The 25,371-nt window shown below is 46.4% G+C and overlaps 1 protein-coding gene across 1 annotated transcript in view; it reads left to right on the top strand.

Moving 5' to 3' along the window:
- The window catches only part of SORL1 (sortilin related receptor 1), a 158,375-nt gene extending 133,595 nt beyond the window's left edge, over positions 1-24,780 (top strand). Inside the window, exons 36-48 of the mRNA XM_007115340.4 lie at positions 2,654-2,766; positions 3,007-3,111; positions 3,795-3,867; positions 6,607-6,689; positions 8,046-8,142; positions 10,195-10,379; positions 13,600-13,719; positions 14,656-14,820; positions 15,910-16,084; positions 17,114-17,220; positions 19,814-20,006; positions 22,240-22,452; positions 23,862-24,780. Coding sequence (XP_007115402.1) covers positions 2,654-2,766; positions 3,007-3,111; positions 3,795-3,867; positions 6,607-6,689; positions 8,046-8,142; positions 10,195-10,379; positions 13,600-13,719; positions 14,656-14,820; positions 15,910-16,084; positions 17,114-17,220; positions 19,814-20,006; positions 22,240-22,452; positions 23,862-23,929 — 1,697 coding nt within the window. The 3' untranslated portion in view covers positions 23,930-24,780. The remainder of the gene's footprint in view (positions 1-2,653; positions 2,767-3,006; positions 3,112-3,794; positions 3,868-6,606; positions 6,690-8,045; positions 8,143-10,194; positions 10,380-13,599; positions 13,720-14,655; positions 14,821-15,909; positions 16,085-17,113; positions 17,221-19,813; positions 20,007-22,239; positions 22,453-23,861) is intronic.
- The last annotated feature ends 591 nt before the right edge of the window (positions 24,781-25,371 follow it).

The following is a 25,371-nucleotide window of genomic DNA, read 5'->3' as shown; positions in this document are numbered from 1 at the left end:
TAGTTCTTCCCCCTTCACAGTAGTTGACATTGGGTGACTGTGCTTAATTCCCGTGATCTTTGCTCCCCAGGTTTTGTGAACTTTTCATTTGCAGTTGCCATCAGAACCATGTTTACATTTGGAGATGTTAATATGAACTCATGTTTATCTTAATGTGCGTGTAGATGGTTACACGTAAAATATTTATAGATATGTGTACCTGCACAGGTTAGTACACACGCATATTTTTCTGCTTTGTCAACTGAGAAGGCCCAGAAAAACTTTAATAGCCTTGAGCATACCTATCATTCAGATTTACGTTTCTAATGCCTTCTTCAATAAAAGGACACAGGGCTCCTTGAAGAAATGGCCAAATCCAGGCCTGGGGCAGGAGATCTACAAGGTAAGCCTGGAGCATCTGGTAGTGCCAGAGCGTAAGGAAGTGCTTACTAAGTGAAGTAAGTCAGAAAGAGAAAGACAAATATCACATGATATCACTTATATATGGAATCTAGAAAAGTGATACAAACAAACTTATTTACAAAACAGAAATAGACTCACAGACATAGAAAACAAACATATAGTTACCAAAGGGAAATTGGGGGGAGGGATAAATTAGGAGGTTGGGATTAACAGATACACACTACTAGATATAAGACAGATAAACAACAAGGACCTACTGTATGGCACAGGGAACTATGCTCAATATACAGTGGAAAAGAATCTGAAAAAGATTTTATATATATATATATATATATATATAAACTGAATCACTTTGCGGCGCACCTGAAACTAAAACAACATTGTAAATTAACTATACTTCAATTCAAAAAAAGAAAAAAGAAATTAAGGAAGTGCTAAACAAAACAAACAAAAAAGAATCTATGAGTTATGACTTTGTTAGAATAACATTTGTTCAGTAGAGCAGAGAGAGTGCCAGAGAGTCAGCAAAAGCCCACCAGGGAAAGTGAAATAGAGAAGTTTATTACTCCCAGGTTCTGAAGGCGGTGTATGCACACCTCAAGGGGCCACGCAGGAGGTCGAGGCAGGGTGCAGCAGGACCTGGGGCACACGCCTCTTTTAGGGTTTGTGGGTGGAGTGCTGTGGGGTTCCTGGGCTAGGGCCGGTTTGGCCAATTCACACCAAGAAAGGGGGGTTTTGGTAAACTTCTTGGGAGTCTTACCTAAGGAGCACGAGGGGGAAGGTCCTGGGAGGTGGGGAGATTTTATCACAAGGGCCCTTGGGGAAGTCATGTTAGGGATTTGCATTTGCTTGTGACTCTTTGGCCTGTGGTCCAGGGCTTGCTTGGGGGCTAATGTAAATTTAAGGTCCCCTTAGCCTATTTGTCTAAATAAAATGGATGCTGAGGCAGCAATACCATGGGCTAGCTTAGCTAAACTCTAAGTGGAACCATTTTTGAAATATCCCATTCGTTGATCTTTCCACAGATGGTAGCTGGGTCCCTACTACTGCTCAGGAATTAGGTTAGACACTGAAGAATCAGATGAGTAAGACACAGTTCCTGCCCTCCAAGGGCTTACAGGCCATGGCTCGTTGATGAACATGCACTGTATTCACTTGCTGAGGCTGCCATAATGAAATACCCCAGATTGGGTGGCTTAAACCACAGGCATTTATTTTCTCCCAGTTCTGGAGGCTGGGAGTCCAAGGTCAAGGGTTGGTTTCATTCTGAGGCCTCCTTGACTTGCAGATGGCCGTCTTCACGTGGTCTGCCTTCTGTGTGTGTCTGTGTCCTAATTTCCTCTTCTTATAGCGACACCAGTCATATTGGGTAAGGGTCAATGACCTCATTTTAACTTAATGACTTTTTTTAAGACCTTATTTCCAAATACCCATTCTGAGGTACTGGGGGTTAAGACTTCAACAACTGAATTTGGGTTTAATATTCATCTTCAGCGGATTATCAACATGAATAACTACTGTGCAGTCAAAATGAAGTTTGACCGGAAAGCACTGTAACTGGTTTCTTTGTGGTTTCTAATTGGGCTCTGAAGGCAGTCCCAAAAGGGGAGATCCCGAAAGGTCTTAGAAATGCCAGCACTGAAGTTATTAAGGAACCTACTTTGAAGGGGGTCCCTTCATTTGAATTTAGAAGTTCTATGCTATTAGAAAGTAAGTCTTGGGACTTCCCTGGTGGTCCAGTGGTTAAGACCCCGGGCTGCCACCGCAGGGGTAATGGGTTTGCTCTCTGGTCGGGAAACTAAGATCCTGCATGCTGTGCGGCGTGGCCAAAAACAAAGAGAGAAGGTAAGTTTTATTTCTTTGTAGCCACACCAGTGGTTCTCTGGTTGTACGAGAGTTCAGGACAGCAGACGCCATCCTTGACAATTAAGATCTCAGCATCAAAGCCCAGGGCCAGTGGTGACTTAGCCCGTCCAAGTGATTCTGTACTGCAGCCCTTGTGAGCCCCCGGCCTGCGTCAGACTCGCTGAGCCGTGGTCTGATACGTGCAGTCATTAGATGTGTGATGAATGCAAGCAGGCCTTGCATTCTGGAAGAGAGGAAAGGTGTTCTGTCAGCTAACAGCGCTTTCTAGTGGATAGGCCCCACTGCCAGCTCTGGATTCTTTCTCGTCCGAGTTTTAAGCTCAGGGAAATTCCTCCAGTTGATGAGTATGCAGGTGGATTTTAACCCTGAGTTGCCTCTTTTCCAGTGCCAGACGCCCCTCAGAACCTCCAGCTGTCGCTCCACAGGGAAGTGGAAGGAGTGATCGTGGGCCGCTGGGCCCCTCCCGCGCACAGCCACGGCCTCATTCGGGAGTACATCGTAAGTCCCTCTGGCAGCGGGCTTTGCGCGGGTGAGTGCAGGAGATTGCCGGGGCTGGTATAGCAGAAGCATGTTCTGTGTGACAAGGACGTGGTTTGCTGTCGCCTTGTAAATAATCATCCATCCTCTGGAACCTTTTGCATCTCACCTTCCCCTCTCTCCGCCTGCCTCCTTGCAAGATGTCGGGATGCCCAGACCTTTGGTTACCTGTCCATAGTATTTTTTTTCTCCTCACTCCAGGTAGAGTACAGCAGGAGTGGTTCCAAGATGTGGGCCTCCCAGAGAGCTCTTAGCAACTTGACAGAAATAAGGAACCTACTGGTCAACGCTCAGTACACTGTCAGAGTGAGTGTTCGCACGCGTTTTAGCCGTCCAGGTGGTCTTGGAACATGGGGAGATGGTTGGCCTTTCATGAGAACTCCGTGCCTACCTTTATGAGATGCTTACTCGTGGTGTGCTCAATACCCAACCTGTTGCTCTGGAAGCTTGTCATTTCTTTCAGTCTCGTAAACCAAGGCCACAGAGAACTTGAAATCAGACTTTGCTCAGATAACCAACAACTGATGGTAATGCAGCTTTACCTGCTTTTAACCCAGATATTCTGCTGGTGTTCCAGCTCCAATTACTTTTGCACCCACCTCTTTTCTGCTTATTTTTAGCTGCAGGGAGATGCAGAGCTATGATAAGTAGCATTTATAAAATGATATTGTGGGGTTCTTATGAAATATATTATCAACATCTTCAGTAGAAAAGAGATTTTGGGCAAAACATGTTTTGAGACCATTACGTGTATACACAGACTCCCTCATAATTTCAGTGCTATCACAATTCCCTTTACCCAGGTTCCCTCCCGTTGTCTCTTTCCCTGTCTTATTTCAGTTGCTGGGGCCTCTGACTATGCTGAATCCCTCTGTGTATAATTTCTTCCACCCTTATAGCCAAAGACTCACCACTTTCGCTCGCTCGGGATTCTTACTGTGTGGTATGTTGCCTTTTATTTCATACTAATTCGCACTCTGATTTGAAAGGTGGCTGCAGTGACCAGTCGGGGAATAGGAAACTGGAGCGATTCTAAATCCATTACCACCATAAAAGGAAAAGGTAAATGATTCCAGCATCTGCAGATTTAGAGAAGATAGAATAACCCTTTGGAAATAACTTTCAGTGTGACTGGAAAATGAAGAAGCAGAGATCAGAAAACTTCACACAGCCTCCCTCTCCCCGACACACGCACTTTTGTGGGCGTCTCCATACTACTTTACACACGAAGTCTTTTGGGGCAACTGTTGAAGGTATTCCTCCTTCTAGAACTGAGCATTTGTTATAATAAAAACATAGAAAGGGATTTCCAGAGGCCTTCATGCCCTTGTTCTCAGGCACAGCATCCAAGATAGAAGGAGTCCTTCCTTCCCAGCCAAGATAAAGATGATCTTGTCCATGTTTGTTTGTGGTGTTTTTAAGAGAGTGCCATGCTGACACTTGTTACTGCCCCAGGGGCACCGACCGACGATGCTTAGGTGGTAGTTTCTAGCGCTCGAGCCGATCGGAGTCATAGCTTACGACTTGCCATAGACCTGCTCTGCATACACCAGCTCATCTCGTTGAACCCTCAGAACATCTATAAGAACAGATAAGGGACTGGAAAGGTTATGTCTCTTGCACGCAGTCAGTCAAGTGACAGAGCTGGGATTGGAACCTGATCTCCTGAGTCCAGAGCCTGTGCCCTGAACCACTGTACCACTTGCTTGCCGGGCGGGGCTCCTTGCCTTGCACACGTGCCTCGAGGGTGGTGTCGGGTAGGAGCTGATGAAATAGTGGATGAGTGAGTGAATTGAAGCAAGTGAAACGAAGGCTCTGGCACTCTATGGGAGACGGACCAGCTCATCTTCCTGATTGTAGCTTTGGCGCTTGGGGCTTTCGTCTTTGGATTGGTGGGTGTTAAAGCCAGAAGTGTCTCCTGGAACGTGCTTGGGGGATTATACTTTAATCTGAGCCTGTGAGAAATAGGCTCTGGGTCATGGAGAGTTACTGTCTGGTCGCCTGTAAAATATGGTGTCGTTGAGATCAGGACAGGGGCAGCTAAACTTAGTGAAGCCAGCCAGTCTGGAGCAGGGAGTGTGTGGGTATTGGAAAAAGTGTACCGAGTTCACACTCCCCGAGAGTTTTGATTGTGGTATTATTTTCCTCTACAAAGTCAGTCAGAACAGACTGACCATGCATACTGAAAAGGAGGGACATTGGAAGGTCATCAAAAAAACAGGTAGTACCTTGAATTCCTCGTTATAAGTGACACCTGCATTTGAAAATCTCAGTGGGGGGTTGCTTCTCTTAAACTTCCTTAATATGATTTTGAGGATGAACCCCAACTCCTCATATGTGTGTTGGTTAGGCAACTCTGTGCCAAGTCAAAAAGTGTGAGTTGTGATGTATCTGTGACCTCGTGTCCTAATAAGGTAAGAAGACAGGGTACAAAACAGTGGTGGCGTCACCCAGAATCACCACCTTCATTCGTGAATGCAGTGGATTAATTATAACAGCAGTGAGAAAAGCCACCATTTTTTGAGCACTGCTTGTGTAGTAAGCACCGTGCGGGTTGTTTTACATGAACTGGTCTCTCTTAATCCTTAATCAACCCTATGAGTATTCTTATGCTCATTTTGTAGCCGAGGGAACTGTGATCTGGAGAGGATTGTGATCTGTCCCCAGCCACCACGATGATAATCCAGGTCAGCTTTACAGCAGCACCCGAACTATTTTGCTCTGAGCTGGCTGCCTGCAACTCCTCATGTCCTTTCTTCTTCTGGTTACTGTGTTTTCCTCAAGCCCACTTTCATTGATCATCTGGAGAGACTCCTCCAGATTTTGATACCTCTCTTTACCACAAAGTCTTAGGCACTCCTTTGAGTCTCTCTTGCCTTGCCAGTATAAGAGGCATATGTGCTGAGGGTCTAATACACAAGCGGCCATTTAAATCTTACCTTCTGATGATGCTGGTCGCATCCAGCCCTCTTAGGTTACGCCTGGCAGCACACTGTCAGGTTTCTGGTGGGTAGACCTTCACAATGACCAGCATGGTGCTCACCACTTGAGCCAAGAGGGGTCTTTTCTCTCTGCTGCCCTCTCCTTGTCCCCTCAGCTCCCAGCTTGAGCTCTGATCTTTTTGAGAATGCCAGTGGCTCATCAGCTCTTTAATCTGTCATGGGAACGGGAGAGAAAGGGAACTGTAGTTGAGTGCCAGGCACTTGACATGCATTGTTTTAGTGAATTTTCCCACCTCTGAGAAGTACAGAGGGCATCTCTGGGGAGATGGACAGGTAACGAGGACAGGTAACTTGCCCCAGGTCTCTCGGTGCTGTGTCTCAGCAGGACTTTGAACTCCAGTTCGTGAGACTCCAGAGCCCAGATTCTTTCCATTTTGCCACACGCGCATTTACAAGTTAGGACTTAAGATTTAGCTTGCCGTCAACCTTCAGAAAGAACTTGAGCCCTCCGGGAATTCGTTGGTGCCGATACAGGTGGCTCTCAGTGTGATCCCTGTACCTTCCAGAACCAGGCTGGAGCTGGGTTAATGAGGGACATTTACATGATGGAACTTTTCTGCTCCACCTAATTGCCAGGATAGCTGACTGAGCCAAGATAGTTATGTGTTCACCAGGTAACTGTGGACCTAACCTCAGCTTCAGGCCAACACTGGTAAAAGGGAAGAGTAGAAACAGCCAAAGAAATGCCCTTTCTTCCCCAGCTGAAAGATTGCTTTGTCTCTTGAGTTGAAATGTTAAGTCCTGCCTTCTTCCCTTTTCATCACCTGGTTTCTCTTTTGAATCCCTTTTTTGTTCTCAGTGGTCCCACCCCCAAACATCCACATTGACAGCTACGGTGAAAATTCTCTGAGCTTTACCCTGTCCGTGGACACTGACGTCAAGGTAACGTGGAAATTTCAAACCAGCGGTTGGGTGGGGCTTTACTTTGCATGGGAACCAATACGGCAGAGGACAAGAAGATTAAGAAAAATGAAAGACTTGATCCAGCAAAGCTAAAATACCACACCTAGGTTGGCTCCTCCCCCCACGAAGAACAACTTGAGTCTTCACATTGTAATTATTCTGCCTCAGCCTGGTGCCTTTTTTTTTTCTTCTTTTAACCATATAATTAAATGGTTCACAGCTACAGTGCAAATAAAGAGTTGGTGTTAACAGAATATGTATGCCCTGTAATTTTCAGCTTTATTGAATTTCCTGGTGCTGAGCGCTAATGCAGAGGTTCCCAAGAGTGAGTCTTAGGAGAGAGTCAAATACCTCGGAAGCATATCCACTTACATCCACCTAATAGTCTCCCCTTCTAGCACCTTCCTCCCCTCCGCTTGGTCCATCTGCTTGACCAACTTCACCATAATTATCTGTGTCCCTTTGGTTTCTCAAGTTGCCACACACCTTTCATGGGGTTCTTTCTTGTCTGTCTCTCCTCACATCCCTCCCTGTCTGTGACGCCGTGGTGGGAGCAACAGCCTGTGCCATTGACTGAACTACAGTTTAGTGTCATGCCCTTGGCTTCAGAGACAGCTGATGCCAGAAATGACCTTGTGTAGACCTTGTCTCTGTAGTCTTTGCTCTTGAAAACGTTTTAATTTGGTGCATTGGCCAATATTTTTAAAGACCTTTACATCAAATCCTTCTGTGAACTCAGAACTTGGAAAAGGTAGTCTTTCCTGACCCATGGATATGTTTGCTCCTATTAGACAAAAGAGATCTAAGCAAGCCCCCTTTGTATTGACCTCTTGGCCTTGACTGCAAGGACCACCTGAGCTAAGATTGATCCTTAGTTACCGTAATCTAATTACCTTGCCAATTTTTATCCTTTCCGCCTTTTTTTTTGTTTTTTGGCTGTGCCATGCAGCTTATAGGATCTTAATTCCCTGACCAGGGATCGAACCCGGGCCCTCGGCAGTGAGAGCTCAGAGTCCTAACCACTGCACTGCCAGGGAATTCCCTTCTTTCTGCCTTTCTAAATTGGTTCTTGTCCTTTTATTAGTTATTAAAATTTTTGTGTCATTGAATCTATATGTTGTATTATAAATGGTCTTACATTTGTTTTTAGAAGTGGGAGGGAGTATAAGTATTCAATGATAGCACAAGTGGAACTGGTTTAAGAATCCAGAGGACCAGCCCTTCCATTGTAAGAAGGGAGATACCTGAGGGACAACAGAAAAGATATTCCTTTAGTGTCTGGTGAGCTCTGTGAGTGTGCACTGTTCATGTAACATGGCTCTTGCTCCTTGGCAGGTGAATGGCTATGTGGTGAACCTCTTCTGGTCATTCGACACCCACAGACAGGAGAAGAGAACGTTGAACTTCCGAGGAAGCATATTGTCACACAAAGGTAGCGCCCTGGAGCTGGTCGGTGTGTAAGGAGGAAGGCTAGACCCATGCTTTCCTGGCAGTAGAGCTTGTGTGTGGGGCGCTGGGACAGGTGGGGGTCTTCTCTGCAGCCGTTCTGAGTGGGCAGGTGTTGTCCATTGAGGATGCTGTCAGTGACTCCTGAGTCCAGGTGAGGGATCCATTGGGCGGTTCCCCAAATCCCCTTCTAACCTGTTGTCTCTTCATGGAAGTTGGAGGCTTAAAGAGGAGGAAACACTGGAAAGAAGCCAGGTTAACCTTCTACAGATGCTTTTTGCCTCCCAAAAGAGAGAGTTCCTGGGTTTAGTTACCTGTCTCTCTTTTTACTGCCCTCGTTTGCTCCTTCTTTGCTGATACAAGGTAGCGCAGGGCCTGCTGCATAATTGACGTTCAGTAAACATTTGTTGAACGAATGGACCAACAGACTGAGCGAAGGAAGGAAGGAGAGGAGGAAGGAAGAGGGTCCAGTTCCTCTTGTATCTGTACAGATACTGAGTCTCAATTAAAATCCTCGTATCTGAAAATGGACTAAAGGAAGGATTTTAATTTATTTCTAAGACAGAACCTTCATTGGCCAAGGCTGCTTGTGAATGTTGAAGAGTACATGGGAGCTTCTACTCTTCCCTTCTAGTCTGTTTGCAAAGTACTTTCAATCCTAGCAGGCGTTCTGTTATATACAATATATTTTTTTGGTGGGAGGGAACCTAAGGCTGCCTAAGGAGGTTGTGCAGGAGTATAGCTAACATTGAGCACTTACTGTATACGGGCATTTACCCAGGCACTCTGTGTGTGGTGTTTTACATGACACCTCCAGAATAGTGCGGTGGGATCTACTCATTTTATGGAGGAGAAAACAAGGTTCAGGGACTGAGTGATTCCCTCAGAAGGTGGCGGAGCCATGATGGGAAGCCACACCTCTCTAATTCCAAAGGCTGTAGTCTCACCGCCTCAACATTACACCAATAGAAATTGGCAGAGTCGGGGGCAAAAGTCTTACCAGCCTTTGCCTGAAACACACGAAGGGCTTGCTCCATGCCAGGCGTCATGCCGAGCGCTTTACAGGCATTTTCTGTTTTTGTTCCCTGCAACAGCCAGCTGGTATAAGTGCTGTCACTTTCCTCCATCTTACCAACAAGGAAATGAACTTAGAGAGCCTGAATACTTCACTCTTGCTTGTACAAGTACAAAGGGTATAGAGTTGGGCCTTGAACCCAAGTCCTTCTGATTCCAAAGGCTGTCCTCTTAGCACATCCTCCTTTTTGTTCACTGCTCTTTTAGTTGTTAATAACATTTCCCCTAATTAGAAAGGGGGCACATGTTTATTACAGAAAATTTAGAAAACAAAAAAGATACAATCAAATTTTTAATTTCCTATCATTTCACTTCCCAGGGAAACCACTTGTACATTTTGGGTAGTTCCTAAGTTAATATTTTTCCTCCTCATTGATTTCTTTATATCTTCTTAAATAAAATTTGAATAATACTATATGTAATTTTATATCCTGCCTTTTTCACCGAATGTAAATAACAGAATTTTCTAGTTTCATTATATATTCTTGGAAGCAACCTTCAGTGGCTGCGTAATAGTTCATGGAATGCATGTGAAGCTCATGGATGCACATAATTTAACCATTGCTTTGTTGCCGGGCAGTCAGATGATTATACTTTTTTCTACCATAACTAACACTGTGACAGACATCCTGGTTGCACAAATTTTTGGATCCCTCTCATTTAACTGCACTGAAGGTTATGAAGGATTTCAAGACTCTCACAAGACCAACTGGCTCTCCAGGAGGGTCGTACCAATTTATATCCCCAGATGGGCAGCTTTAAAAGGAATTTTCCCATGCCCATGCAGTGTGTTGCTTGCAGTAGTCATTATGAAATCACGCCGAGTGAATTTGTGAAGTAATAAAAATTCTACAGCATGTGGGGCTCACTTAAATGGAGAGATTACATTTAAAAAAGTAGGGTGTGCATATAAAGATACGTATTCCTGACTGCCGCCCCCAGCCCTTTGTCCCTGTTTCCCCAGTTGGCAACCTGACAGCTCATACAACTTACGAGATTTCTGCCTGGGCCAAGACTGACTTGGGGGACAGTCCTCTGGCATTTGAGCATGTCACGACCAGAGGAGTCCGCCCACCCGCCCCGAGCCTCAAAGCCAAGGCCATCAATCAGACGGCGGTGGAATGCACCTGGACCGGCCCCAGGAATGTGGTGAGTCAGCCAGGATGACCCTTGCAGAGCAGGGATGGACTGTCCCCTGGCACTAGGCCACCAGACACCCCCAGGGCTTCCCCCTCTGTTGCTGTTGTTTTTCTTCTCACCACAAACACAAGCTACCCTTGTAGTCAGTTCTGGATTACCTTCTAGAGGCGCCTGACATCCTGCCTCAGCGTCCCTTTCTGCATCCTGGCCTGGCATCCAAGACAAAGAGCCCCCTGCTGTTTGCTGATTAGACCTAGTGTGAGGAGGGGGCACATTCCTGAGCTGGGAGTCTCATGTAGGGATGGGCGAGAAGTCACCTGCAGGGACAATGAGTATCGCATCTGAGGCACCATGCCTCAGGCTCCTCTAGCCCCTCCTCACCTACGGGATCCCCCGCCCACAGGTTGCTTTCTCTGTCCCCCCAAACACGCCCCACCCCAGTTCATTCCAGGATGCTGGCTCTACTTGTATATAGGCCTTTTGTTTTCATGTATGCATTTTGACTCACTGGAATTAGATCTGTGCTTTTTTTTTTTTTTTTTTTGCGGTACGCGGGCCTCTCACTGCTGTGGCCTCTCCCGTTGCGGAGCACAGGCTCCGGACGCGCAGGCTCAGCGGCCATGGCTCACGGGCCCAGCCACTCCGCGGCATGTGGGATCTTCCCGGACCGGGGCACGAACCCGTGTCCCCTGCATCGGCAGGGGGACTCTAAACCACTGCGCCACCAGGGAAGCCCCGTGCTTCTTTTTGAGCCTGGTTTTGATTTCCCACCTTCCACAGTGTGCGCCCTCCTTTGCTTATAGGTGCACCTTCCCAAGCCTCTTTTCATGCCCCTCCTGCCTCTGCACCATGGCGTCTGCTCTCTCTTCCCCGGAATCCTTCCTCCTCCTCCTGTTGTGCAGTCAAATCCTAGCTCTTCTACTGGATCTCTTTCCCTTACCAACTCCTAAATCTTTAGAGTTGATGCCACACAGCATAATGTTTCATTAGATACTACATATCCGATTTGTTATCTTCTGTCTACTCTCATCTCTAACTAGTTTGTAAGCTCTTGAAGGGAAGGATTGTTTTCTGGGTTTTCCAAATGGAAAAGCATATGGAACTAAATCGGTAATTGAGCCTTAGTGAATCCTCAGTGGCTGGTGAGGAGGAACTGGCGCGCGTCTTGTCTTCTGAGGGCGTCCTCAGTGTGCGTTGGGGGCAGGACTGGTTCATGGGGAAAGAACCAAGGTTTGCAAGTAATTGTCTGTGAGAGCAGCCGTGAAGAAGGAAGGAGAGGTAGGAGTTAACTGAGCACCCACTGTGTGCCAGGCACGATGCCACCCTTCATCCATGGTCTCACACTTAATCCTCTCGTCAGCTCTGTGGTGTAAATGTCCCTGCTCCACCAGTGAGGAGACCATGGCTCAGAGGGGGTGAAGTAACCGGCCAAAGTCGAGGGTTAGTAAGCAACAGGCCGAGTTAGAGCTCAGGTCCAGCTAATTTAACAGCCTGGGCTCTTCTGTTGCTCCAGAACCTGACTCTGGGGCAGGCACAGAGATGAGAATGCCCAGAGCCACCCCCTGGTCTCCATTTTACCTGGAAGTAGACCCTTATCACAGAGGGGCCTTTGTCTCTGTTTAAGTACCCAATTCAGAGCCTGCCCACCTGTCACCCCCAGCTGTCTGCACAGAGTGGGGCGTCGTGTACAGAACATTGGCCCGTGACTGGTTTTTAGTGTCTCACCACACGTGAACTTGGAGAAGGAGCCTAGCCCCGCCTCCTCCTTGTTGAGAGACCCCTTACGCTCATGGTAGCCTTCGAGGGTCAGGGGCCGGTGGAGTCCTCTGGATGAAGCTCTCAGCTTCCGCCCATCTTCATCTCACTGCGGATGCTGGGGTCTCAGTCAGGGCTGCCGTCGGCACCGCAAGAGCTGCCGCCATCACTGTCTGCAAGGGACCTTCTTACACCCTGGCTCCCATGGCTCCAGAGACCCCTTTCCTGGCTCCTGGTTGAAGCCTCCACCCCATCGTGGCCACGGGAGGGGTCAGGCCTGCCTGCGCCCTGGGCCCCCCTCTGCCATCTCATCTGAGCTCTCTCCTTCCCCTATTCCTGTTCCATTCCCATCTGCTCATCTGAGACACACAAGTCCTTTTGCATGTCCCTGATGGGCTCCCTTCAACCCCACAGCTTCTCCAAACTTGTACGGTTTTCCAGTCCCCTTTCTTGCGGGCTCATATGCTCTTGGAGAAAATGCCCTTTGTTTCTACCTTACAAAGGAAGCTTCCTCATGCTTCCCCCATTAGAAACATGCTCTCAGCTTCCACTTTCCCCTCTACAAGGCCATCAGACTCCCACCTCCTGCTTTAAACTCCACGTGTACCAATTAGGGTTAAGAATGGGTGCATAGAACAGGAATGGAGAGTAACTGTGGCTTTCAACAGTTTATTTCCCTCCTAATTACAAGTCTGTCAGAGTTTGGAGTTCAGCCATCTGGGAGCTTCTACAGCCGCAGTACAGTTTGATGTGGGCCCCAGGCCCTGCCACCTCCAGCCTGTGGCATCACCTTGCAGTCCAGGGGGCCTCCTGGACCACATCCCCCTGCATATTCCAGGCAGCGGGAGGACAGAAGAAGGGCACCGCTCCCTGCATTTCAATGTGTCCTCACCGAGGTCCTGCCTGGAACATCTGCTGACATCTTGTTGAGCAGCCCTGTCACGTGGCCTCTGCTGCTTGGAGGGAGGTGTGGGTGTAGGCATGTTTCCAGGTAGCAGTTCTCACTAAGAACCAGGATTCTACTGAGGGAGGAGGGGAGGATGGGAATGTCCTAGGCAGCCAGCAGTGCCCGCCCGCCCTCCCCATGCCCCCTCCACGAGCTTGCACACTTGCTATCCCCTTCGCACCTTGGTCAACCCCTCTTTTCCCCAGTTTATTATGCAGTCTTCTAGTATAGCATCTAACCTTCCACGTTTGCATCTTGTTATTGATAATTCTGTTTTTCCTCTCTGCCTGACTGTCCTCAAAAAAGCAAGCTCTGAGGAGAGTCTGTACCGTATTTATCTTTGTAGGTGGGAAGCCACTGCCTGGCCCAGGGTGCCTTCTCTGTAAATGCTGATGAAATAGATGTTGAATGAAGAATTCTTTGTGAGCTCATTTGAAGCCGTTCCCCGGGTCTTAAATTAGGGCTTTCATGAGAGTGAGGTCACTGACCACTGAACTGGTGTCCTTTTCTGTTCTCTCCTTTTACCAGGTTTACGGCATCTTCTATGCCACATCCTTTCTTGACCTCTATCGCAACCCCAAGAGTTTGACTACATCACAGCACAACAAAACAGTCCTTGTCAGTGGGGATGAGCAGTATTTGTTTCTGGTAAGTTTCCTGTGCCAGGAGTACAGAAGAATGTTTTATTTTTTGAGGATGTCTTAATTGCTGGCCTCCTAGCTCAGACCCAGGACCTGGGGAGCTGGAGACGTGGATTCCAGGATCCGCGTGCGACGCATGTGCACCTGCGCGCACGTGTGTGTATGTATTTGTGCGAGAGAGAGGGGGTGTGAGAGAGAGAGACACGGGAGGATGGTTCTTTTTCACAAGCATCAGGTTTTTACTTGAAACGCAGAAGGAACGGCCACTTAACCAACTACAGCTCCCTCGTGCAGGATTGAGAACTTGGCGAATGGGTCACAGGAATAAATAAAAGCTTTTGTCAGATTCCACTTCTAGGAATTTAGCTTACATGCTTTTACATGTGTGCCAAGATATTTAGAGAAACATGTTTGGTATACTGTTGCTTGTGAAAACAAAAGATTTGGAACAAATGTCTATCAAGAGAAGACTGGTTAAAAGGATTATTGCTTATCTTTGTGATGGGGTATCGTGCAACCATCCAACACAAATACAGCAAGCTCCAAATGTACTGGTTTGGAAAAATCTCCATGCTGTATTATTAAGTAAAAGAAGCGAAGAGCATAATAATATGTGTAATGTTTTTGCATTTGTGTAAAAAAAAATAAGAACAGTAGGCTACACATATACATGCATGCATAAGTACACACATATATAAGTACGTATCTATATACACATACCTGTATATCTGGGCTTATATTTGTGTAGGACATTTCTGGAAGGAAGCACATAAAATCATTACTAGTATTACCTCTGGGAAAATGGATTAGAGATCTGGGGTAGGTGGGGAATTATTCTACATATTTTTGTATGCATTGAATTTTAATTGTATCCGTATGTCACTATTTTGTTGAAACAGTGATTTGGTGACAACTGCATGAGTTCGAGTGGTGTTTGTTTCAGGTCCGGGTGGTGGCGCCCTACCAGGGGCCGTCCTCTGACTACGTCGTGGTGAGGATGATCCCGGATAGCAGGCTTCCTCCCCGTCACCTACACGTGGTTCATACAGGCAAAACCTCCGCCGTCATCAAGTGGGAATCCCCATACGATTCTCCTGACCAGGACCTGGTGAGGGGACGCATGGTCTGGTTTGGGGGCGGGTGGATCCTGTAATGGGGCAAGAAACCTAGGCCTGGTGCTTGGAGCTCAGCAGGAGGTCTCCCCCTATTTCTGCCTGGTCAAAGACGGGGTCCTTACAGGTGCCTCTTCTTCATTGTCACATCTCCAGTATTCCTGGCTACAATACTGGTTTGTCCCTCCTTCTCTGCTTTCTCTGCCTTCACTAACAAATCTAAATCTAGCCCACTGCCTGTTTTTCTAAATAAAGTTTTATTAGAACCAAGTTATACCCATTCGTTTACACATGATCTACAGCTGCTTTTATGCTACAAACAAGAGAGTTGAGTAATTGTGGTAGAGACCGTGTATTCTTGAAGGCCTAAGACATTTGCTCTCTGAACCTTTACAGAAAAGTTTGCTAGCCCATGCCCTAAGATAAGAGGCATTGATTCTAGAAAAAAATCTCCCATTTTCCCTTGCCCAGGCTGCTCTGACCTCCATGCCCTTCCTGCCGTCCCAGGGGTGGGTGGTTTTAAATGCTTGGTCGCAAAGACTCCTCTGGACTCTCAGCTTCTTCCCGATGATTGAGTTCCCTGTGCTTACTACCTGTCCTTTTACTTTCTCCCTGTCCCCATAGATGTAAGAAGCAACCTGGGAGAAAGTAAATGGGGTTTTTTTGTCTCTTAGAGCTGGGACTGAACACTTTCGTTCATTGTTCCCCTCTGACGACATCCCAACACTATGGCAGTGGTGGAGATAGAGAATTTGAACACTGAACTGGGGTTTTTCTTGCATGTTCCAACCTACCTGCTGCTGCCACCACAAATGTGGTTTTCCCTAGAGTTGTTTTTTTTGCGGGGTGGGGGAGGTGGATCAAACTGACAATTCTCTGCACAGATCTGGGAGTGAATACTTGTTATAAGGTTGGACATGACTACCCCAGAGGCTTTCCAAAGAACAGACACTGGGGCTCAAAATATTGTTGCCGGGGGTCACAGCCACTGACATACTTATGTTACATGGGCCACCATTGAACTACAAAGAGTAAAAAAACTCCAGGTTCCTGATTACCATTAAAATGTCTTTTTCTTGTCCTAGCTATATGCAATTGCAGTTAAAGATCTAATAAGGAAGAGCGACAAGAGCTACAAGGTAAAATCCCGCAACAGTACCATAGAATACACCCTTAACAAGTTGGAGCCTGGAGGGAGATACCATGTCATTGTCCAGCTGGGGAACACAAGCAAAGACTCCAGTGTCAAAATTACCACAGGTGAGCGGACGAGCGACGGGAGGCCCCCTCACACAGCAAGGCACTCCCAGCGCTGCTAGAACGCCTCTAGGCATGGGATTTCTTTTTTTCCTTTTTCCTTTTTTAGTTTTTTGAAGACACGGGATTTCTATCAGTAATTGCTCAGGAAGTACAAAGACAACCCGCAGTGTCCATGCTGGGGCAGAGCCGTGCAGGGGTCCCAGGATCTGGGCTGCAGGGTGGTGGCCAGGGCACTGTGCGCTGGGGAGTGGCTGTCGTTTTCCATATTCTCCATCTCCTTTAGTCTCCCCTCCCCTAGCTGGTTTTGACATTTCCAAGAGAGTTAGGAGATAAAACTGAGTATTTGCCACTTAAAGCCAAGCATTGCATCTGGGCACCTGGACTGAAGTCGTCATGGTTCCTTGTGGCAACATCATATGCAGAAATGGACGGAGACCAGTAACTGGGCAGCAGATTCAAGGGGGATTTGCTGCCAGCTCCAGGCTGGCTCAGCAGTCAGGCTCAAGTTCAGAGAGCAAGTAATAAGCTCAGTTATTCGGACAGCAGCAGACAGTATCAGGAGTGTCAGTAACGGAGGCTGGCAGTGTGAACCGTGGGCCTGGGCCATGCTCTGTGGTATTCCAGGGCTCTGTCTTCAGACCGAGCTCCCTAGTCCCTCACTGAGCTCTAAGGCCTCTGGCATTTGGAGCACGAAAGCAGACTGGAACCAGAGCAGAAGTCCAGGTAAACTTTGAACATGGTTCCATCCCACCCCATCCCTTCCTCCCCCTACCCCATTTGTTTCTGGCCATCCTTGAGTCTAGATAATGTCCAAATTTCTCTGTTAAAGGTATTATCACAACAAAAGAGATGCCAGTTAAAGAGTGTCTACAATGTGCTAGGCTGTATACTAAGCGGTATATGTGTATTATTCCTTCCTTAACCTATCCCTTCAAGGTTAGCATTATTTAATCAACCTTTGACAGACAAGAAAACAGAGACTCAGATGTTGAGCCACTAACTGCATCCTACTTCATCTTTAATTTTCAGTTTCATTATCAGCACCTGATGCCTTAAAAATCATAACAGAAAATGACCATGTTCTTCTGTTTTGGAAAAGCCTAGCTTTGAAGGAAAAGCATTTTAATGAAAGCAGGGTAAGTTCCTCCCTCCTTCTCAGTGACTTTGGAAATCTAATTGAAATGCCATTTTAGACATGAGCTCGTTAACAGCATGCTGGCATAGATAGAGTAAAAAGAAAGAATAGGGCAGGGGAGTGAACTTGAGAATTAAAGGACCATTTTCCATGGGATTGCTAATTAGTGAAATGTTTATACTGCCCATTAAAGATGTGAATCTCTGCACTAAGCACTTTTCAATCCTGAACTTGTCATCCCCTGAAAGACAGGGAAATGGGCTGGAGTCCTCACTGTGCTTCCTGAGGCTGGACTGGGGCTCAGCATCAGAACCCAGGGCCCCATCTTCCCCAAACAGTCTGAGGGCGGGGCTGTGGCTTCAGTACTGGGGAACCGAGCTGCACTGTCAACCTGGAATCCTACCAGTTTCTTTCCAGTGAGCAGGAAGTGCTTGAAGATAGTCTTTTGACATATGAGAAACACCTCGTTTCATTTTGTTATTAGCAGACCAATTACTGTATTCACAGCAGGAGATGGGAGGAGGAGGAGAGTGGCACCTGGGAATAGATTTGCCATCCAAGGGTGGACAGATTCTCCAGTGGAGCTGGGTTGGCCCCATTGTCAGCAAAGCATGAGCTAAATAGATACACAGTAAATCAACCGTGGCTACCTCGGGGTAGAGCTTTGGCAAAGAGCTCTACAGTTCTAAATCGTCACAGGGTAATGCCAGAAGCAAAGCTAAATTAAAATTTGAAAATTCTCACAACTCTCACAACTGTGACATATAAATGGTTAATATATTTAAGTGTAAAGAAAGCTTTCAAATCAATTCAAAACAGAAACACATTGACCCTTGAAAAACGCAGATTTGAACTGTGCAGGTCCACTTATATGTGGAACCCACCATCCGCACCATCTGTGGTTGGTTGAATGCAAGGATGCAGAACCGAGGATACAGAGGGTGCACTCTAAGTTATTCTCGGATTTTTGACTTCTCAGAGGGTCAGGGCCCCAACCCCTACATTGTTCAGGGGTCAACTCTGTTATAATTTTGAATAAGGAACAGGTAACAAGGTAAAAATTTTCACGCAGCAGTGAGCAAAAGAAAATAAAGTTTCAGCCTCACTAGTAATCTAAGCAGCACAGATACAGCACTTTCACATTAAATTGGCAAAAGTTTTGGGGGAGGGTAGTACCAATATGAGTCATAGTTGGGGAGAGGAGTGCTCTGGGAATATGAATGGGTTCAACCTTCTGTAAGGCACTTTGGCAATAGGTATCAGAAACGTTGAAAGTGTTAACATCGTTTGATCCGGCAGTTCTTCTAGGATTTTACTCTAAGGAAAGAAACAGTGTGCATAAAGAACTTGATTTATGACAGTAAGAAAGAGGACACACCCTAAACGCCCACTAGAAGAGGGTTGGTCAAGTAAATTATGGGTGGGTGATGTTGGTATCATTTACATTTTTTTTCTTTATCCCCTTATGTATTTTGCAAATGTCCTACACCACATATGTATTAGATAGAAAATAATAAATGCTAGTTAGTAGTTTATAAAAAAGAAGGCAGGAGTAGGACTCCAGGCAGGTGCTATAGGGAGACCCAGTTGGGCAGCCGATTGTCATCAGCGTGGCAAGAGCCCAGCTTTATAAAGGTTGGGCTTGCAGTCAGTATTCCATTCCCAGTGGAGGGTTCCAGCATAAGCTTAATGTGTCCTTCCTTCCTCCTGACTTAGAGTTCAAAGAAGAGGCAGGTCAACAGAATGAGAACCAGGAGACCATGATTATGCAGCGGGGCCCAATATGTGGGTAGAAATAAGACGGGAGGGGTTTTGCGGTGGGGAGGTGCTGGTAGCTATGACACTGGAAGACTTGGAGATCAACCGAGAAGTCTGGGAGTCAATCCTGATCCCAGCCAGCATGCTGGGTTAGGGCTGTTCCAAGAGGGATTTTTCCAGCCCAGGAGTCCAAGACTCTCCCCAAGCCAGTCTAAGTAGGATGCTTATTTCACACTCCCTCAGCGAACAGAGCCTGAGCTGCTGCAGTGCTGCTTAGTTCAAGGCCAGGCTGGTCTGGGGCTGAGATCAGCTTGGATGAGCTAGAAAGCACGGAGATAGGAAGTGAGCTGCAAGCCAGCAATGGAGTTTGTATAGGCTGTTCTAAGGAGAAATATCTTGTTTTTATTTTTTACCCCATGCCTGGAGTCCACTGCAACTTGGATTTATTATTGGTCCAATCTCATTTCAATGACCTGTTGCTGTATTGTCTGGATTCTTTGTTTCATTTAATATTCCTTGAGATAAGTGGATTGCTGACCAGAACTTTGAATTCTGTACCGAAGTATTTGTTAAATGGCTTTTGTTCGATCTGTGCTTTTCATTTCTACTATGTGGCTCAGAAGTGGGTAGTTATTTGAGATGTTGGGGATGAGAATGTTCCCATTTTCTGAATCTAATATCTCAGTGCTAATGTAAAAAGAACTGGTACGAAACACACACTGCTTTAGCATCTATAAATGTCTGCAATGAGGAGCTCACAAAGTTGGAACCAGTAATAGCAGCTGTCAGATTCCTTATTTAACTTCCTGAGCAATTCCTCCTGTGTTTGTTTTTAGGGCTACGAGATACACATGTTTGATAGTGCCATGAATATCACAGCTTACCTTGGGAATACTACTGACAATTTCTTTAAAATCTCCAACCTGAAGTTGGGTCATAATTATACTTTCACTGTCCAAGCACGATGCCTTTTTGGCAGCCAGATTTGTGGGGAGCCTGCTGTCCTGCTCTATGATGAGTTGGGATCTGGTAAGTTGCTATTGTTGCCCATTTCCATCTTCAATTCCGGGGAAATACATCAAGGATGTAGCATGGCTTGATGAACATGTGTCTTTCTAAAATGCATTTAAAATATTCTTGCAGCTCAAAGGAAAATCATTTATGCATCAGTTTAATCAGATACTGATATATTTAACAAATACTTCCTGAGTCAGGCATGGTGTGAGGAGCTGGGATTATAAGGGGACCATATTCTGAACGTAAAGCAGAAGAAAGGGAGGTTTTGTTTAAAAAGGAGATTCTGCTTGGGAAGCACTAGGTTATGGGTTTTGTTTTTATTCTTTGGAGGACTGTTCAGAGCTTCGAATATGCTAATATTCTCTAGGATTCTGCAAGTCAGTAGATTATCTCATCACAGACTCCCTGATTTCTCAGCCTTCCCCTTCATCTTCACCGTCAGCCTCAGATCAAAGCCTGAAGTTGACCTGGGATCTCTGTCTTCTGGACACTCACAGACAGCAGTGTCGGGCCATGCTGATGGCAGGGGAGAGGAACCTTCCATTCACATGGAAATTCTGCTCAGATTGTAATAGCTTAGCCAGAATTTCAACAAATGTTTTGCCACTGGCCTTTGTAGTTCCATTTATTCCCAGCCAAGAACTAACCAGTGCTTAAGCTTAGAATCTTATGTTAGACTTGTTATATGTTCCATCACGCTTCCCGGTGTGGCTTCTGGTGGAATCCTTATCCTTGGCACCTCCCTAAAAGAGGGAAACCTTGCACACCACATCCCTTGGAGAACTGTCGCGTGTTTGAGGTTCTGAGAGGTTTCTACAGGAAACAACCAACCAAAATCTTGTTGTCCTAGTGTTTTTTAAATAGAGTCTCCTTTTTAAGTAAAACCTATTAGCAACCTGTGAAATAGACTTTGGGGAAAACTGCTGTGAGGACATCTGCCAGCTACCTTTGTAAAACCAAGACTGTCAGGTGGGAGAATCTCTCAGGTAGACCTCTCGGGCCAGGTCCTGCCCCTTGATGTTCATGCCCCCTCGGAGGCGGGGTGAGGACGGGAGCTCACTCATTCCTGCTGCCTCCACCGTGCTGGCTTCCTCTTAACTGCTCCAGCCCAGAGCTTTCCCCCAATTTACCACTTCAGAGCTGGGATTAGGTTGGGACATGTGAATTGAGATTTGGGAGAGTTTTTTCCAGTAAGTCGATAGTGCAGGAAATTAACGACGCGGCTATTGAACTGTTAGATCAGGCTCACAGGAACTGGCTGCTCTCTGGCCCATCTTTACGAGGACCTGTTGGGATGAAGCCCTGGGCAGCTCCTGAGCTCTCTCCGCAAGGCAGAGACCTGGCCTGCATCACCTCGCCCTGCACTAGGGAACAGCCTCAAGCCTGATTGAAGCTCCTCATGGAGACCGAGGAAGTCCACTTTGCTTCCTTAGCTAAAACTGACTCCCGCAAGCCATGTTCCTGCCTCAGGTTCAGACTTTCCCCAGGATTTATGACATAAAAATCTACCCCTTCCAGGAAGGCTGACTGTAACCCAACAGGGAGATGGCTTTGCCCCAGAGCCCTGTTGCTACAACTTTGTCAGTACATCATGATAAAGCTAGTATTTGTTTAAAACAGTGGGAAGGGAGCATCACTGTTAGGTTATAGACATCCAAATGGCTTTGCAAAGGGCTTTTAAAAAATGTGAAATGTATATGGAAAGATTCTCTCTCTTATTTAAGTTAAAAAGCCTCATAAAACTTCATGAGCTCTTAAGTCAGCATTGCAGTAAAGGAATCTCATTTGTATCACTTAATGGAGCTTCAGGTAATTGCAGTTCAGAGTGACTTTGGTGCCAAGTAGGGGGAAATAATTGCAATCTCGTTAATTAGTGGTCTGATTTCACATCCTCTTATGTAAGGCAAGCAAGCGGTCTTAAGTAATAACGCTAATGAAATCAGTGTTGGTACCCCAACAAAGGTCTCCCTTCCAAGAGATTATCTAAATAACCAGTGAGGCTGTGATTAGGAGCCTAATGTAATTACCACATTTGCACGCACAAGGCCTGTCCTCCATCGCTCATGGCAAGGAGTCGGAAACATTCAGGCGTCACGTGCGGGAATGTGCCACACTGGACAGGCGGTTCGGGGAGGTGTTGCAAAAGCTCTTGGCGTTTTGGGGTGGGTGGGGCAGCGAGGGGTTGCCCGGTCCGTTCTCCCGCCCTTACGTGGGAGGCTTACGGGTTGGCCTCTTGCCTTGGCAGGTGGGGATGCATCAGCGATCCAGGCCGCCAGATCTCCCGACGTTGCTGCCGTGGTGGTTCCCATCTTGTTCCTGATACTGCTGAGCCTGGGCGTTGGGTTTGCCGTCCTGTACACGAAGCATCGGAGGCTGCAGAGCAGCTTCACCGCTTTTGCCAACAGCCACTACAGCTCCAGGCTGGGCTCGGCCGTCTTCTCCTCGGGGGATGACCTGGGTGAGTGCGGAAAGGCACAGGGTTCTTCCTCCCAGGGCAGACCCCACAAAGCCAGGGGCTTGCTGAGGAAACGCCTGCCTTGAGCTCATCTTTTGACGCTAGCAGAGTGCTTTACTAACCAGTGATCTCACTGCTTTGGGTTGAATCAGTTGGAGCCCTTTGCTTTGAAGTTGCTCCTAAATTAAAATACCAGTATTCTCTTAAATCGTGTGCCCGAGACAGGGCGTTCTGTGAGAGAACAGATAGGAGCTTGCCTTTTACAGGAAGGATGGGCAGACCCTGGGCTTTGGGTATTCCCAAAGTATTGGCAGATTCTTAAGAATTTCCGACCCCTCTCATCCTTCTCAGACCTGGAGGCCTGACGTCTCTGGAGATGTTAGTCTAGACAGAAAGCCACGCTTTCCCCATCGGCTTCTGTCCAAAGAAGCCCTTCCCATCTTGCTGTTTCTCTTTCTTATGGCTAGCACAACCTCACTGGCCATTCTCCTTTTACGTATCGGTGGCGTATGGCATGGCGAAGAGAAGGAAATGTTCCTTTTATAAATGTCTGCATGCTCAAATTCCTAAATGCTAATTGAGCAAGTAGGCCACTTAATAAATGTAATTAAATAGGTGTGTTTTGGGGCCTTCCCCAAACTCGGGCTTGTCCAAACTCAGACTGCTGAAGGTGAGTTTACATATTTATTTTTTTCTGTCAACTAGTTACAGTTTTGTTTATGCAGACATTTACGTATTCCCTGCTCACTGATCATTCGTTATTAGGTCTTCTCCCTTTTCTTCTCAGTTTCCTTTCTTGTTTTATCACAGGCGCTTGGACTGCCTTGCGTGAATAGGGTGGGTTCTTTGGTGGGTTCTTTGCTTCTGTTCTTGGGGGCAAGAGGAATCCACCCATCATGGTGCCGTGCAGTGATCACTGAAAGCAGATCAGGACTTAGTTGCTCAGGATGGTACCAGGGCCCACAAGGAGACAACCATGAGTCTGGTTAAATGCTTAAACCCCTCTAAGACCCTTTTCTTCATGAGCAGTGTGGGTTCAAAGGAGAAAACAGACAATAACATTCACTGTGCTAGCATAGGGTGTGGACAAGTCAAATTGGGGCACCTAAGCCACCCATTGGACTTTGGGGTAGGGAATAAGATCCTCTCTCGTCAAAGATTTACTTTTCTTATTTGGTTAATTTCAAGTACCATGAAAATAAGCTTGGCCACCCGTTGATGGGGAACAGGTGACCCAAGAGTGTCAGAGAGAAGCTGGGCTGGGTTTCAGCATCGATTCTTGTGCCTGGCTGGCTCTGCTGCTGACTTTTCCAGCTGGGGCTTGTGCTGTAGGGATGGAGGGTCAGGGGTGGGGTGCGGGGTTGGGCGGAAGTGCCCCGGAACTCACCAAGGACTGACTGTCTTGCCTTTAGGGGAGGACGATGAAGATGCTCCGATGATAACTGGATTTTCCGACGACGTCCCCATGGTGATAGCCTAAAAGAGCTTTCCTCACTAGAAACCAAATGGTGTAAATATTTTATTTGATAAAGATAGTTGATGGTTTATTTTAAAAGATGCACTTTGAGTTGCAATATGTTATTTTTATATGGGCCAAAAAAAAAACCAAAAAAAAAAAACAAAAAAAATGAGGAAAGAAAGGAATGAATAAACTTTGTCGTAATCAACTGTGAACTTCAAACCAGGTTGATTTTAGTAACCAAATTGCTTTGATTTGATATTAGTGTAGTCTTACAGGGCTGTGCTTACTGGGCATGCTTTTTAAGTCTGTGAGATAATTTTGGTTCAGTAAATTGGCCATTCCTTTTATTTTTCTAAGACACAGAAATGTATTTAATAAAAACTTCGAGAGTGACGGGTAGAATCCCTCCTCGAAAGTATGCTCAAATTTAAAATTTTTTTTGCATTTAGTTTCTGTGAAAGCGTTTGGGCGTATGACGGGGGAAGGTTCTTTTGTGTTATTTTGTTAATTTATTGGAACTCTGTATAGGGCAAGGCTTTAGTGGTCATCTGACACCACACATGTTATGAGCCCCTCGCCTATAGGGTTGAGGCGTGGGGAACAGAAGCAGTTTTGTTGCCATTCCAGAAACAATCCATTTTTATTCACTCGTGTGTCACACGACGGTGTTTGGCAGGAGAGCATATTGAGTCATTGCTCCATTTCAGTTAAACAGAGATGCAGCTTGGGAAGCCCTGCAAGCAACAGCTTCCTCTCTCATATGAATGGATAGATTCTTACTGTACACGCCTCTGTACAAGATGTAGCTTTGAAAGCTACAAAATGATAACACTGCTTCATTATACACTGGTGTCATTGTCATTGCAAAACATTGCTCTGGTTGTGGGAGAGAGTTCTAGATTTGTGCCATGATAGCTACACTGGCAGATATAGTACCTAACTTTTCCTTTTGGGATTTTTTGTTTCGTTTTGTTTTTACTTACCGCTGAAGAATGTTGAATGTAAGGTTTTGTATTTGTGTTGAGGTGGCCGCTTACTGTCCTTAAAAATCCATACTGATATATGCAGTCATTTTGAATTGGGTCAGTGCCTTCTCTTTTCTTCTCTTCTTCCACCTGCCTCACCTGTACCCCTACCCAGTTTAAAGAGAAAATGCTCTTCACTCTTACAGAGAGACAGGAGATGTGTGCATTTGAGACCATTCGATCCAGTTCATGGTGGTGGCAACGCTAGAGTTGACGTGCTCTGTACAATAAGCTGGGCTGTATCCTTCTGTCTTTCAATGCCTCCCGTGTATTCAAACCGTGGCCACTTGGCAGGTGTGTGAAATCCTCTGGGGACTGGTGCCCACGCTCGAGACCTAGTGTTGTTAGCAGCAGTGTCTAGCATTGTTGTGACGCCTATCGCGTGCACCTCACTGCAGCACTTCTTCCTGAACGAGAAGCAGTGAGCTCTGGGGA

Source organism: Physeter macrocephalus, chromosome 16 (assembly GCF_002837175.3).
Source record: "Physeter macrocephalus isolate SW-GA chromosome 16, ASM283717v5, whole genome shotgun sequence".
NCBI lineage: Eukaryota > Metazoa > Chordata > Mammalia > Artiodactyla > Physeteridae > Physeter > Physeter macrocephalus.
The sequence above is the reverse complement of the archived record's forward strand: the minus strand, read 5'-3'. Positions and strand labels throughout refer to the sequence as shown.